The 15,001-nt window shown below is 54.0% G+C and overlaps 5 protein-coding genes across 5 annotated transcripts; 1 reads left to right on the plus strand and 4 right to left on the minus strand.

The window, feature by feature from the left end:
- Positions 1–695: 695 nt before the first annotated feature.
- Positions 696–3,991, minus strand: DACRYDRAFT_93708 (uncharacterized protein). The gene is made up of 3 exons (XM_040777176.1): positions 2,975–3,991; positions 940–2,919; positions 696–884 (listed from the first exon to the last, which is right to left on the minus strand). Exons 1-3 carry the CDS (start codon positions 3,817–3,819, stop codon positions 818–820), a joined length of 2,892 nt encoding a protein of 963 aa, XP_040631262.1. The 5' UTR covers positions 3,820–3,991; the 3' UTR covers positions 696–817.
- A 732-nt stretch (positions 3,992–4,723) lies between these two features.
- DACRYDRAFT_87591 (prenylated rab acceptor PRA1) lies at positions 4,724–5,531 on the plus strand (the record flags this gene model as incomplete). Its single annotated transcript, XM_040776818.1, has 6 exons — positions 4,724–4,768; positions 4,815–4,850; positions 4,897–4,950; positions 5,007–5,080; positions 5,140–5,210; positions 5,311–5,531. 6 exons carry the CDS (start codon positions 4,724–4,726, stop codon positions 5,529–5,531), a joined length of 501 nt encoding a protein of 166 aa, XP_040631263.1.
- A 277-nt stretch (positions 5,532–5,808) lies between these two features.
- On the minus strand, positions 5,809–6,481 carry DACRYDRAFT_87592 (uncharacterized protein; the record flags this gene model as incomplete). The annotated part of the gene is made up of 3 exons (XM_040776819.1): positions 5,809–5,870; positions 5,922–6,431; positions 6,478–6,481. The coding sequence occupies 3 exons, from the start codon at positions 6,479–6,481 to the stop codon at positions 5,809–5,811; spliced, it is 576 nt and encodes a 191-aa protein (XP_040631264.1).
- A 1,148-nt stretch (positions 6,482–7,629) lies between these two features.
- DACRYDRAFT_48608 (S-adenosyl-L-methionine-dependent methyltransferase) lies at positions 7,630–8,572 on the minus strand (the record flags this gene model as incomplete). Its single annotated transcript, XM_040774853.1, has 2 exons — positions 7,630–8,321; positions 8,377–8,572. The coding sequence occupies 2 exons, from the start codon at positions 8,570–8,572 to the stop codon at positions 7,630–7,632; spliced, it is 888 nt and encodes a 295-aa protein (XP_040631265.1).
- Positions 8,573–8,701: 129 nt separating this feature from the next.
- DACRYDRAFT_99024 (uncharacterized protein) lies at positions 8,702–14,476 on the minus strand (the record flags this gene model as incomplete). Its single annotated transcript, XM_040777557.1, has 2 exons — positions 8,702–12,504; positions 12,559–14,476. 2 exons carry the CDS (start codon positions 14,474–14,476, stop codon positions 8,855–8,857), a joined length of 5,568 nt encoding a protein of 1,855 aa, XP_040631266.1. The 3' UTR covers positions 8,702–8,854.
- Positions 14,477–15,001: the final 525 nt, after the last annotated feature.

Below are 15,001 nucleotides of genomic sequence, written 5' to 3' on the forward strand. Positions count from 1 at the left end.
CCAGGTTTGTGCTGTGCACTTGACGAAGCCAAGCGGAGGATATCATTGATATTTGGGGCTGGAGCTGACAATACGCCCGAAATCCTACACCGGGTGGAATGCCTTATTCGAGTATCGGTGGAGAGTATGGTTGCAACTCCCGAAATCAGAAACACGTCCCCGAGTCCCTATTTCCTTCGATTACTTCTACCAAGAGCTCAGGGTTCCTGCGGCACACGCCGCTGGCAATGGATTTTGAACCCTCAGAAACGCGGACAAAGAAGGCGGAACCCTATGCGCCTTACGGCCTCAGATTCTCAAAGGCTGGACCAAAGGGTGCGGATCCGAGGGACTGTTTCTGTTTAAATTTATCGACTTCTGCATCACGCTCTCATCCTCTGGGATCTCTGGCATGAGAACAGGAAGATTGCCAGGGCACGCCGATGTGAATAAACTAGCGCAAGAACGCATGCAGTGCGAGGGTGCGAGATGACCCTCGAATATGGCATAGGTTTCGCCGCCCTGGACATGTTCTCGCAGAAACCCAACAACTCTGCGGCAATGAGCGTGGCACTGGGTTCTGTATTTATTGTGTGCGGTTTAAAATATTTTACCACGGCGGCCGAGAGACAAGACTCTGCATTATGATCGTGACGAGTGATTATTTTCTACAGCAAAGCGATCACAACAGGAGCACAGCGACTCACCCTGACCTGAGCGTGAGAGCCAAGGTGGAGCCGACGTGTCAACAGGAGTGATGGGAAAATATTGTCGGGGTAGCAAGGATGGTTTCAAATATACACCCAGAGAGACAAGATATGTAAAAAGGACGCATAGTCTAGAGCAGGTATGATGCGGGTATAATGCCTTCACGACCCGTTTCCACATCACGGACAAGCCACCAACTAGAAAAGTCATGCGATGAGGGTGGGAACAGTTTTGGGCCAAAAAACTACTCACGACGTGTCTCGGTCATCTAAGACCTGCACCTGCGTGCCGGCATGGATCTCAAGCTCTCCCTCACCAGATGCTTCGAAAGAGTACCGGGCATGCGCTACCCGACCGTCGTCCGCGAACGGACCCGCTCCCCCAACTGCTTCCTCCGTCTCCATCGAATCATCTGCCACCTGCTCATGCGAGCCTTCACTTCGGATGTTCCCGCCGGCGAACGCGCCTTCTCCAATAATGGTAGCCCGCGTGGCGGCCTGCACGTGCTCTAATAGAGTAGAGGGGTGCTGACCGATGCTGCTGGCAGCATCGTCGTCGTCCTTATCGGCGAGGGCCTGGGGTGCCTGTTCTGACCGTCTGAGCCAGAGAGCTATTAAGAGGCCGATAAGGAAGAGCATGAGCACGCAACCAGCGCCGATAACGATACAGACGAGGATGACAAGCCCCTCAGAGAGGTGGCCGCTCGAGCCGTACGAGATCGAGGACATGGACACACGGCCGCCCATGAATTGGCCATCGGTGCTAATAAATGACAGATTGCCGACGACGAAACCGCTGGGAGGATTCCACGACGCCGCGCTCAGTGACCATGAAGCAATGCCCGCTGCGGGAATCCCACTGTTCTGCGGCAGTGCGGTGAAGTTACCCACAACAAGCAGTTGGTTGCTGCTGAAAGCGAGTCCCGTCACGGGCCCGTTCAAACCTCCGGCCATAGACGTCCACTTGCTGGCGGCGATATCGAACAGCCCAATACCGGTAAATCCGCTCTCCGTCGAACCTTGAGGACCGGAGAACGACCCGCCGACGTACAGATGCCCAGCAGAGTTGTCGATCGCAAGAGCGGTCACAGGGCCGTTCAGCCCACCGGAGGGAAGGGGGATCAGGTCACTCCCGTTCCACATAACAATATTGCTTGCTCCAACAGTGCTCAAAGTAAAAAGCCCACCGATGTACAGCGTACCATTGTTGCCCACCGCAAGGGCGGAGATGACACTCGCACCGAACTGTGCGATCGCCGCGACCGAGAAAGAGTTCATCGATGCGCCCAGAATACCAGCATACAACGCGGCTCCCGCCTGGTCTACACTCGTTTCCAGCCCAGTAGACAGGGTACCAGTTGCGTTCTCCGCAGCACTCCTTTCTGGCCACTCAAAGAGCCCGAAGCCCCGAGCGATACCGGAGGAAGTCATGGTGAGGTTGTACCCCGGTACGCCCTCGCCGACGACGCTTTCTCCCGTCCCATTTGGTGCAGCGGTGAGCACGAACTGTACTTGGTCCGCAACCATGTCATAATTCCCGTCTGACCCAGTACCGGCAGGAGTGCCGGACAGGCGAAGGGAAACGGGAATGGTGAACGAGGGGGACGTGGGGTATACAGGACCACGGTACACGGTGGTTATCGTATCCGACGTCACGCGCTGGTCGATCTCTTGCGTTACGGGGGCAACACTGTTTCCAGGGCTGATTGTGACCTGGACAGTCGTGCGCAAGTCGCAGTCTTCCATGAGCGTACACCCAGGAGTAACAAAATAGACGGTGTAGTATCCGACGGCGGAGACATAGACGGACAGATCCAGGGAAGGAGAGGAAGCTGGTGGTGTATTCGTCGGGAGCGTAGCCTGCAGTATGGGCTGAACAGTACCAGCCGTGTTGGTAGTGACGTTAACCTCCTGCCAATTACCTGTTTGCGTGACCGTCGTAGGCCCAGGAGCGAAGCAGGATGCCGTGTCCAATCCCGGCACGAAAGAAGCGAAGGATCCCTCCGACAACAGTTGCAGCAAGTGCAGGCCAGCTCCCGCACCGGCCCATGTGTTGAGCGTCAGCTGGAAACCGGTGATAGTTAATGCTGGTGTTTGGTTAAAGATGAAGTCCTGATACGGGATAGTGGTGTTTGTGAGCAACGGGCAGGAATCAGAACAGTTCTGTGTTGTGTTGGTTACTGGGTCGATGTAAGACAATGGGAGGACCTGATTGTTCGGGATGGTCGTGACACTAATGAACATTATTCAACTCGTTTGCCAAGGCTAAATGTATGCAGATAACTCACGTGAAGGCTGTTGTTCCCCTCCCCTGTACGAACGTATTCCCCAATCTGACACCACTGACCCCCTCGTTCCTGAACGTCCTGACCGTGATTTGCGCGGCCGATCCATCCTGTGCGAGCCAGGTATTCCCCTCGCCGTCAGCTCCTGCCGGACAAAGTATGTTTGTGATGTCGCTGAACCCGGTCTGACCGGTAGCGGGTTCAGCGGTGATCTGCGCTCCTTGCAGGGGTATCGGGACTAATGAGGAGGAATAAGGTGTTGCGCCAGCAGAGTACGGCACATTCGGGTTGTTGCCGAACGTGGAGTTGGTGCTGTTTGAAGAAAATGCGGTGATGAAAGATCCTGCAAAGTAGATGGACTGTGCGTCGGCAAATGGGGTGATGGCGAGAACTTCGCCAGACAGACCGACAAACGGCGCCGGCACCCAGGAGCTATTGTGTGGTGCATAGGCCGCTGCGCCCGGTGAGGGAAGGGTGAAGTTCCCTCCAAGCCAGAGGAGGTTGTTTGCCGAATCGCAGTAGAGGGCGTGAACGGCGTCGTTTGGCCCTCCTTTGGGAAGGGCGGAGAAGGAAGAGGAGGAAGAGTCGAACGCAGCGACGTTTTGTGCGGATGTGCCTCCTATTTGGGAGAACGACCCGGCGACGTAGACTGTTGAGTCGAGTGTACAGGCAGCGAGTATGCGCCCTCCATCCTCTGTTGTGCCTACTGGTGAAAGGGTACCGCTTGAGGTTGAGAAAAGTGTCGAGGCAGCGGGGTCAAGGGTGACATTGTTGAATTGTTGTTGGGCGAAAGAGGAGGTTGAGAGGATGAGGAGGACCAATGAGAAAGGGAGAGAAGAGGTGAACATTTTCCGGTCGAAGAAAAGGCTGAAGATGGATGTTGACAAGGTAGAGTAGACAGAGAGCAATCAGAAGATCATGAAAAGAGCGCTGATTAGAGTAAACAGTGAGCAATGAGCGACGGTTGACAGACAGGACAGACGAGTCGACGGTGAATTGGCGTAAAGTGAGAGGGAGAACAACAACCTCAGGATGGCGTGAGAGAGGATACAATGCGTCGTACACGCCCTTCTCACCGACTCTGACAGTGTCCTTGATGCCTCGAGGCAGCGGCCCTGTAGGGGAGAACGGCGGTGAGGGAAGCGGTACTCCTGTGGCGCGGGTGTCGACGGACGTTCTTTGCTCGTTGTCAACCAAGATTCCATATGCACGTCACATACCGGCCCTGAATAAACAAATGCTTAACATCATACATTCTAGCTTGACACGTAATTATCAAGTCTACATTTTACAGTCAATTTGCACAACTTGGACTTGTTGACAAAAACAACTTGTTTGCAATACCAAGTAACTCCTTCCTCGTACGCGTCTCGCTTGGAATATTGTCTCACTGCCTTCACCTATCTTCTGGTTACACAATACCAATATCCACCTCTTTTCTCGTCTTATTTTCACAGCACGCGCGTAATCATAACGTATTTTCGTCACACCATTCCAAACTACTCACTCTTTACGTACCCCAACTGAGTGGAACCGGAGCTGCGGTGTTTGGCGACGTGTACCCCTAGTGGCAGTGTCGACCTGCGCAAAAACCGCGGCGCACGTCGCACATTTCTCCGGCCTCATCACTCGGGTCCAAGCACCATCCTCAGCAGGTCGCACACTCCTCTAACTCTGACGACCACCATCTTGCTCTGCGAGCAGCTGAACTTTTTCTGAAATCTATTCTGTCAATTTGAAAAATCTGAAAATATGGAGTATGTCCTGCGTGGCGCTTCGGCGCTCAAGACCCTCCGGGTACGTTGCTCGCGCTCTCACCCGATAATTTCTCATCCAAGTACAGGAGACGCGTCTGAGCGCATTGAAGGGCCCCGGGGAGGTGAGTACTCCTATGTTAGAGATGGGGCGATACCGATTAGTCTCAGTTCTTCGACTACCACCGGATCTCTCGTCCGGCGGACATGAACGAAGCTACTTCGGTGAGCGCTCAACCTCATCTTGCGCTTGGTGCACGATCTGAGGCCTGGGAAATCAGAGGATATCATACAACACGCGCTACTTCTCCGGCAACTACTTGCTTATCATTCTCGGGCTTGCGATCTATGCCATGTGCGTTCTTACGTTCGGATGATGAATTGTTTTGCTCACAGGGGAACGAACGCGCGCAGCATCACCAAGCCCATCCTGCTGATAGCGATCTTCTTCCTTGTCGGAGGATTCGCCGCCATCAACCGGCTTGGTGCGTCTCTTTCTACCCCTACCTGTCACTCGCATCCCGTCTACCCCTTACCCCTGGCTCCTTTCCTACGTTCAATATGCACTCACTAATGCCCACTCAGCGCCCGAATCCATCCAGGTGGGCAACCAGACCATAACCCAATCAACGCTCTACATCGCTCTGTTCGTTATCGGACTTCCCCTGCTTATGTGGGCTAGCCCCGTGTGGACCTTCTTCTGGCTCCTTGGCAGCAGCGCCTTCATCATCCTCTTCCATGCAGCGCTGATGGAACCGGGCATCGAGAGCGAGTATGCGAACATGCCTGATAATACGAATGTATGAGTGAGGTGTAGTCCGTGTTATGCAGGCAGGAGGCAGAGGGGTATACACCCAGGATGTTCGACGCGATGGACATGGGTATGATTAGGAGTATAGTACGCTACCAAAGCAGGAACTGTCATATCTGTCGTCGTCAGTTGAAGCGTGCATGCGCGTATGGTGTCGTGGGGGATACAATGGGTGGTAGACTCAGACAGTACTGTAGCGCGTTATGGTATTATCAACATCTCTTTCCTCATTCTCTTCTCTTCTTTGCTTCTCAGAAGCTGGGTATCAAAGGTCACATGGACATGGACCACTGTAAGGAAGGCGCATTCTCGGCACGCATCTCGGGCGTGGCAGCTGCATGCACGCGTAAGCGCCAATCCCAGCTCCATCAACAAGTCGACTCACGTTCTTCCACCTCTGTCGGCCCAGCCAGCGAGGTGACCCATTCCACAGGCTCAAGGTGCGGCGAGTTCAAGAGTGTCTGCACCCCCCTGAACGCAGCGGCGCGCACGTCGTCGGTCGTAAGCTGGGCGTTCCTCTCGTCCTTTGCCCACTGCTGGAGGTACACCCTCGCACGTACACAATACCGCTTCTGCGGCGGTCGGCGGTTCAGCACAAACACCACGTCGACCGCGTTCTTCCCGTACGGTTCGACGATGACGAGTGACGCGCTGAACCTGTCATGCGGGATAGGCTGGCCGGCATAGTTCAGCTGTGGGGGGCGGTATCGCGCGCCCCAAGGTTGGAGGAGCTCGTCCGGCGCGTGCCAACGGACGAAGTTGTGGAATAGCTCTAGGTCGGGGGGCATCCCGCTTCCACTAGGGGCGGCGTTAGACTGCCCTCGCGGGCGGGGGTTGTACCCGGGGCGAACTGTCGCGCTCGAGGGGGAGAGCATGGAGGCTCCAGGACGAGAGTCTACGGCAGGTTAGGAGGGTATTCATCATGGCATAAGACGACGTACACATGGTGGTTGTCTGCAGAGAGATTATGGGTATCCCGCAGCGACGTGAGTGGACTGTATATGATTATTTGCGGGAAAGGGGTGCGCAGTGCGGACGTGACTGTAATGAATTGAGGAGGAGAGGGGGATGCTCAGCAGCAATCGTCACAGGTCAGCGGTGCTTTATGACAGGCGAGGAGCATCAGTGACGGGGCCACGGTTGGTCATTGCACAATAAATTTGCCCGCCATGTGGGCGTTGCCTTGAATCGATATGGGGAGTTTGGGGGGGGGCAGAGAGGGTACGAATTAACAGCGCACCAAAAGTCGAGTCAGGTGCCACAGTACAATTACGTCCCCGAAAATGCCGGCTGTCAACCCGCAAAGCACAACAGCTCTTACCCGCTTGATGAACACACCTGTGCGGAATGATGGCGTTTCTGATTGTGGGGCTCAGATTTGGGCAGAGCAATGGCTTCATCCCTCCTAGAAGATGGGGTCCAGACAATAAACAAAATATAGTACCCTGTCGTCAAGCCATTGCCAGCCAAGCTCGAGGAGAAGAATGTATACTTGTGGGTTGGCCCATGTCGCAAAGTTGTTTCTAAGACAGAGGGACAGTGCTAATCTTGGTGAATACCGCCGTAACAAAGGCACCTTGTCTTATTACGTCCCTACTCCTTCATTTCCACGCTATCAGAACCCCTCTATCGAAATCAGTTGTCCAATTCTTGTCCCGCCGGGGGCAGGTGACGTCGGATAAGGGAAAATGGAAAAATTTCACCCAGGGTCGCACGTTCTCTTGTAGGTCATCAATAAGTGGGGTGCTTACATCGGAACATCCACCAAGCAGAAAATAACAGAACTAAACATGCTTCGCTAGTCGGCATGCATGACCCCAACAGCGATACGGACAAGTAAATATCTACCGGGAATGCGCTGGATATGCCATTCTACCAGCAGCGCTTGTACTCTATATATGATAACAATCGGCAGCCGCGTACACCTGCCGAATCGGATCACCTGTTGCCGCACGGTGGAGGCGCCCAAGCAGGGCAACTGGCACGAGAAAGGCATGCCTCTTTCTCGATTAGAAACGCAGCATCAAGATCCGTAATAATAGCTCATTGATACGGGCTGTATCGCTATCGACCCGTATTATTCATGCCTGCTCTCAAGTCCACCCAGCGAATGCCCGTTCCTTCTCGGAGTGGTCCTTCCATAACTCGGTCTGGCGGAACAGGTGTTTGAGAATATCCATGACTTTCGAGCCTTGACCATGACCGAATTCGAACACGGCCATACCCTCTTTCTGAACGAGGAGGTCTGGTATAAGCTCGGCGAGCCGAGCATAGAATCGCAGTCCGCTTGATCCGATCGTTTCGTTTCTTGATACGTCCTCGGGCACCGGATACTCTCCGACCAGTGCACGGGGATCCTCCCAGTCCTTCACGGATCGGGACAGCCTTGCGTACTCGTCCAGCGGGATATACGGCGGGTTGCACGTGATAATGTCGTACCTTCCTTTCTCCGATATCGAAGCGCAGAAACGATGATCAAACATGTCTCCACGCAGAAACTCCGCCTCGTGCGCTCCGCGCTTCATCAGGTTCTCCTTCGCAAGGTCGATCGCGTCAGCTGAGATGTCCACCCCCAGCGCTCGGACCTTCCCCGGTGACCATATATGGGACAGCATGAGGGGGATGCAGCCGGTACCGGTGCACAAATCAAGGACTGAAACAGGTCCCTCTCGCGCTGAGGGGTCGAAGCGCTGTGAGAGCTGCATTACCCATTCTTCAGTTTCCGGTCGGGGAATGAGCACAGGTGATCGTGTGATGATCTCCAGCGGACCAAATGGCTGGTTGCCTGTCATGAGTTAGCGCGTCGTAAATTCGAAGGGCGAGTCGGGTTCCGAACCCACCGAGTATGTATTGTAATGGCTCGCCTGCAATCCGTCGTTTTATCCAAGTTGCAAGTCGGCTATCAGCCGACTCTGTATCATGACTATCAGGAAATGCTCGCAGTTCTTTTCGCATCCATGCGAGTTCCTGAACTGCTTGACTACGCCCCAGTGAGGCCTGCAAACTCTTCTGAAGATATCTCAAGCTGGATGTCATGGCTTCATAGTGGTCGTCGTCAAGAGAAGGAAGTACACGCAAAGTCATCGTATTTCCGACTGTGCATCAAAACACATCAGAACAAGACGGGTACTATATTTCTCGCATAACAGTAAGGTATAGTGGTGAATACAGAACTGTGAGTAACAATACATGTGAGTTGAGGACTGTGATGCGAGGCAATTTGAACAGGAAGACCGAAATAGGAAGGCGTAAAGACTCGTTACAGGAAGTTCCACAATCTAGGAAAGTGACAAGAAAGACTATAGCCGAATCAATTCTTCAAAACATCCGCATACCGCCTGGTCGAATTCTGGGCGTTAGCGTCAAGGGTGACGCAAGTCTCGGCGTAGGTGTCCTCTTCTCGAGGTCACTGAAGTTTCCGTCGGCCTTAGCAGGCTTCGCTCGCAAAATCATGCTGGCAAGCAGACTGTTCTGAATGCACGTTTGGATTATTTGTTGTCCGGTGTAAGCTCGATCATCACTGGGTGACTCTTTAGCAGCAGGGCTCTTTGGAGGACCGATTCGGGAGTAGCTCGCGGCACTGGTGTCCGCCGCAGAAGAATTTGGCTCCTTCTCTTCACGTGGAAGCAGCAGATCGCGCAGCGTAACAAATGCAATGACATCTGCTGCAGCTTTCCGTTCTGCGTCTTTCTCGCGCAAGGGAGCTTCCATGGACTTGCGTTTGTTGATTTCCCTCGAGAGGGTGTTGGTCCACTCGGTCACACGGAAGAGATCATCCATACTGAAGAGATATTTGCGTTTGACGCCGAGGTGATTGACGAATGCCAATTGGAAAGTGTTCTTCATGAATGCCCGCTCGACGAGAACAGTCTTGCTCAAAGGGACACCTGTGTAGAACGCGGAATTGCCGCCCTCTCGACCAAATATGATAGTCTTTGGCCCAACAGTGGTAGGGAAGATGACAAAGGACTGTTCCGTTGAATTGGAGAAGTCGAGGTACTCAGGATCGAACTTCAGACCATGCCCGTATAATCTGATGGCGAAGTTGCGATCCGGCCGAGGTATCCGGATATGGATACGCTCCGAAGGTTCTCCGTGCGTCAGCCGTGTCTTCATTCTGGCCGGTATCATAGCGGCCGGTACCTCTGAGTCGCTGTTGGAATCCAATGACTCGGCTATGCGAAACCTCGAAATCCCCGTGTAGATGGCTCTCAAGAGTAATTCTGGAACCAATTGTCTAGTATCCCGAATGCGGAAAGTCTCGATCCAATCCTGAACCGATATACGCGGCTTGTTGGGGCTCATAGCGCCATTTTTCCCAGATGAGACGGAAGAAGCAGAGTGTAAAGCTTCGCTCAGCTGAATCATCGCAAGGACGAGTCGCGTGGAAAGCTCCCGATCAAAACCAATCGTTCTTGAATTGGCGCTCCACCAGCGTGCAGCAAAGTTGTTAAGCAGATGGTCTGAATTCTCCTCCTGGTCAGGCAGGATGATGGAAAGCAAGAATGTTCTCAAAGCGATGTCAATCCGAACATCCTCAAACCCAAATCGATCGATGAAAGCTCGAAGCACATATCTTGAAGACCGTTGGCACAAATATTCTCCGAGTTGCCTTTTGTCGAGGGAGGGTGTTTCAAAGAGAACGTCCGCTATGGCGCCAGGGTCATCTTGCAGCCCAGCGCGTTGGGCCAACTTGGTGACGGCCACGGTAGGATTTTCCGCGAACTCGTCTGCAAATGCCCTCATTGTCAACTTGTGCTTGTCTGACTTCACAGGCTCAACATGATCTTGCTGCGGTTTGATGCACAAATTGCGGTGCTCAACAATACTCTTGACCAGTAAAGGTCGCGACAAAGAACCAGGGTCGCCCTTCTCATTCGTTAACGACGATCTCAGATCGGGTTTCGCGATAACGAGGATGTCTGAGAAAAGGAAGAGATGTCGCTCCTTCAACCTGTCGCCTTGAACGACTTGAAGGACAGGGCTATGAAGTAATAGCTTCCGTGGAGGAGACGGTTTGGGCGAGAATGTCCGTGAAGATGGCTGGATATTCAATGATAAAGATCCCGCAGGCGGTGTTGAGGCAGACTTGTATTGCTTCAGGTGGGGAAGCTGAACCCGAGGCGGGGAATCTAGGGATGGTTGAGAAGTTGACGACGTTTCATGAGAAACGGACGGCGTCGACAGAGCAGAAATAGACAGATCTGTGATATGGCTGTTGGGCCCGGAGGGATCACTCGCCAAGGAGCTATGACTGTCTTCTGGCTGGTCTGATACTGCGGCAGCGTCGGCTAAACTTGCAAGAGCGCTCTGATTGTTGCTCTTTTCCTGGTATGTGGCAGCCACAGCAGCAAGAGATGCAAGAGAATTGCTCGCATTGGAAGCGGAGGCAACAACGACGGCCGGCTGATCTGAAACGGGGACGAGAGGTGCTGGCGATGATGGCTTGGTTGGCAGCATCGCTGAAGGCTGTGATGGTACCAAAGATAGAGCAGTAGAAACATGAGAGTCCTCAGGATGCCGCGGTATTGAGATCTGGGCTGGAGGCGCCACAGGTGCAGGAAATGGGATGGGAACTTGAGGAATATCAGTACTGCTGCTTGCACCTGCCCGACCATCTTGTCTTTCGGGAAGCCTTGGTCGGATCGATTTCTTGTTCGTGTTCCGTCCGATTGACAATTTCCCGAAGAGCCCAGCACCATCGTCTTTCTCAATAGGACTCTCGTTAAGCATGCCCGAGCTGAGCAAATCGGTCAAAGATGACTTCTTCTGTACGGCGCCATTTCCATTGGGTGATGACTTCTTCATCCTCAGCCACTGCTGAACACCGCGGCGAGTCGTCGGTAAGGTTTCACTACCGGCAAGGAGGTTGTCACCCAAGTCGATATAGTGCAATGTCCTCTCCCCCATCCTCTCCCCTAGGGTACCTGGTGTAGCAGGTGCGCTAGTAGGCGTTGAGGGCAAATCGAGTAGAGTCATACCAGGAGACGGGGTTCCAAGCTTTGCCGAGCCTGATCTAATTGTGGTTTGTGTACCCGGAGGAGGAGAGGTGGGCGGTGGAGAGAATGATAGGTTAGTTGGTGACGTGGGTGGAGATAAGGTCCGAAGTTTTGAACGCTCCTGCTCTAACCTGAGCATGCCAGGGAATGGCAGCAGTTTGTCGTCGGTGTACTTGGCGATTTGAGCGGCAGAGGCAGGCGGCAACGGCGAGATACTGCCTTGAGGCATCGGGGTGGTGACATCCATGAGAGACTTGCTAAATTGGGGAGAAGCCTGAGAAGGCAGGGACACGGCCGACACGCTCTTGGTTAGGAGTCCTTCGCGAAACTGCGCAACCTGCTTCTCCCTACTGTCCCGACTCTCTCGCTTTTCCCTGCTTTCCCTGCTCTCCACATTCTCCAGTTTTCCACCCAAAAGCTCCCCGCTATTATTTGATTCTGTCTTCTGCTGCCGCTCATGTCGGCTACTTATGCTGGTCGTCCGCGGTCTCAATGCCGTTCTGCTGGACATATGCGACAGGAAACTTTTGACTTTGTCTGAGAAGTTGCTTCCACTGCGCCGTTTCTTCGGCCGGTCCTCCCGCCCGGTTGTCTCCCCGTCAGTGATCGCAATGTCAAAGTCAGACATCCCCACTGATTCTGTGCGGCTACGATGTGGCGTTGATGCGGGGGGTACTGAGGTGAAAGAGATGTCACTCAACACCTCTCGGTGTGCGGGCTTGACCGTAGGCGCCCGTGGTGACGGGCTGACAGCGGTAGGGAATTGCATTTGTTGGGAGGACATCCCGGTGATGGTTGCTGGAGCAGTCAAGGGCATGGGCGGCAGAGGGCTTGGGGTTATGGCGGCGCGCACAGTATTTGCAGAATCCGACCCTAGGCTGGTCGGCTCGGGAAGACTTTCTACTAGTAGTGCGCCGGTCTCCGCTTTTTCTTCGCCCTCGTCGCGGAACTGATCCATGATATTGCGCCCTACAGAACCAATATTATTACGAGATCGATCAACAGTAGGACCCTGAAACATACCTCTCGTGTCGCCCAATGCGCCATGAAATTCTGAGCCGGCTCCCAGATTCCATGGGCTTTCAGCCGCAGAGTCGTAGCCGGGGGTTATTGCCCGATGAATCTTGTTGTGATTCTCACCATTAGGCGACGACTTGTATGGCAGGCTGTATGGTGTACCTTCGATGGTGTGAGGGAAGGAGTCCCGAGCTGGCTGCAGGCTGCCAGTCCTCAAGTAGACAGGAATACCGTCCATGTAGCCAGATGAGGCATGGGAGGCTCCATCTGAGTTGTGTGTGCCGCTCTGTGACGTAAGATACGGTGCACTCGGATATGGAAGACCGGTAAACAGGGGCGTAGTAGGAAGGGGGCGCCCTAGGTCACTCAACGATGGGCTTGTGGGAATATTGGTTGGACTTCGAGGTACAGGAGGAATCTCGTTGTCTGTCTCCACATCCGTGCCTGGTTTCGAACCATAGTACACTGGAGTGGCAGACTTCGCCCTACCTCTTTCGTAGTCGTATTCGAAGTTGTCTCTTGCACCGCGTTTCTCGATACTCTGTCTCAGAGCATTCGCAGCGGAGAGAGATGAAATAGATTCCCGCGGCGGCAAAGGCGGAATGTCTTCTTGTGGCAAAGGTGTCCCGGATGGTGCGGGTGTACTTGGGGCATTCGTAGGCACGTCTCGGTCATCCACCACCACGGCTTTTGACTGGCTCGAATGTCGGCGACGTCTGCGAGAGCGACGTTCTTCGCGAGTTGTCACTGAGACAGAGCTCTCCTCGCCAGCGCTTGTTGTCATGTCCATAGCGCTGGGTGCGCGGTTCTGGTCTTCCTGTTTTTGCCGCCGGCTGATGACGCCCACCATTCGTCCACCCGCAGCCATTCTCTCGCCACCAGTGACGGTGTGGCTTCGGCCCAATCGGCTCATGCTGACTTGCCCAAGCACCGATGCAGGTGGAGAAATCATGGGCGTCTCCCGACCACCAGTTAACTTGCTGTATGCTTCGGTTCGGGCAGCAGCACTGTTTGAACGGAAAAGGCCCCTTTGATGGGCAGCGGCCAGATCATTTAGGGACGGTAAAGGAGATGCCGGTGACTTGATGGGCTGTTGCCACCCAACAGGGGATGTAGGGGGTCTATACACCCGTGGTTGCGAAGACGATGCAGCTTGCTGCTGTTGTTGTTGCTGCAGATGTTGTTGCTGCTGACTCAACAGAGCTCCAATCACGACCTCCAGCTGATTGGTCGGTTGGTGGTTGGGTAGCCCTGTTTGGAAAGCATTCTGAGGAAAGGCAGATGGTGGAAATCCGGTTGGAAAGGATGAGGGTGGGAATGCCGCAGGCAGACCAGCCAAGACACGCTGTATCTGCATCTGTTGCTGCAGACCTAGCAATAACATTTCCTCAGCGGTGGGGAGCTGAGATGGCGGTTCGTCGTGCTCTTCCTCCTCTTGTTCCTCTTCCTCCTCCTCTTCCCCCGTCTGCTCTGGTACGGTGACAGGTTCGAGTTCAATCTCAGGCTTCTTCTCGTGGACCTCTGTCGCAGCCTGGGTGATAGACACATCGTGTTCCGCATGGTGGAGGTCATTCACGTCTTCTCGGGGGGTTGGGGTGGGCAGATCGTCCTCAGCTAGCGCCGTTGGTTGGTATTCCACCACGTTCTCGTGACTGAGCTCCATCTCTTGTTCGTGCGGTCGAACTAAGGCCACCATGTCGGTTTCTGATTGTGATCGATCGCCGTACCCATAAGTCGGGGTGTCGGCACCTCGCATAGAGCCCTCTTCACTCCTCGCCCCCTCGCTAAACGCACCTCCATTGGCAGGTATAGCAGGGCGCCTCCCATCCTTCATGCGTGGTAGAGAGGCGGCCCTCTTGAGGCGCGAAATGGCGTCTGCGCGAACGGACGAGGCAGAGGGCGAGCGAGAGGCAGATGTGGCCATGTTGTGTGCGGGCTGCCACCGCGCGGTAATACCGGATTTGTCGGATATGCGAATATTCGGGGAGATTTGGGGTGCAAAAGACGACGTAAGTGTGCTTTAGTGAATAGTCATGGCTGAGCCTAGCCCTGTGTTGACGAATTACGGAGATGGACGGAGATGAGAGAGCAACGTGTACGCAAAGTGTGAAGACTAGGGATCATCGTTAGACGAGCCTTGCGACCAGGGAGTATAAAATAGTCGGACATACGTAATGAAAGTTCTGGAAGAGATGACTCCCTTCCTTGTCAGTCGAAATGACGGGAAGAGCCGGTGGAGTTCGACAACGAGGCAAACAGCTAGTTGGGAACACACTAACCAAGAGAGGAGGAAGGGGGGAACTTAGTAGCTGTTGAAACGTAGTGACAACGCGTGTGTATAGGTCAAGCGCATTCAGGCCCTAGCCCATCTATGTGGCTGTGTTGCCGCATGTTTGCCTGGCAGGGCCCCCTATCGGAAAATCATAACATTTTTTTTGTTGTTCCCCTC

Source organism: Dacryopinax primogenitus (assembly GCF_000292625.1).
Source record: "Dacryopinax primogenitus strain DJM-731 SS1 chromosome Unknown DACRYscaffold_4, whole genome shotgun sequence".
Classification (NCBI taxonomy): domain Eukaryota; kingdom Fungi; phylum Basidiomycota; class Dacrymycetes; order Dacrymycetales; family Dacrymycetaceae; genus Dacryopinax; species Dacryopinax primogenitus.

What these genes read in the sequence shown, in the direction of transcription:
- DACRYDRAFT_93708 (XM_040777176.1), bottom strand. Translation starts at nt 3,819, where the DNA reads ATGTTCACCTCTTCTCTCCCTTTCTCATTGGTCCTCCTCATCCTCTCA. An exon ending in AGGGGAACAACAGCCTTCAC is followed by an intron (nt 2,920 to 2,974) that starts GTGAGTTATCTG and finishes AATGTTCATTAG; the next exon opens with TGTCACGACCATCCCGAACA. An exon ending in TTAGATGACCGAGACACGTC is followed by an intron (nt 885 to 939) that starts GTGAGTAGTTTT and finishes TGACTTTTCTAG; the next exon opens with TTGGTGGCTTGTCCGTGATG.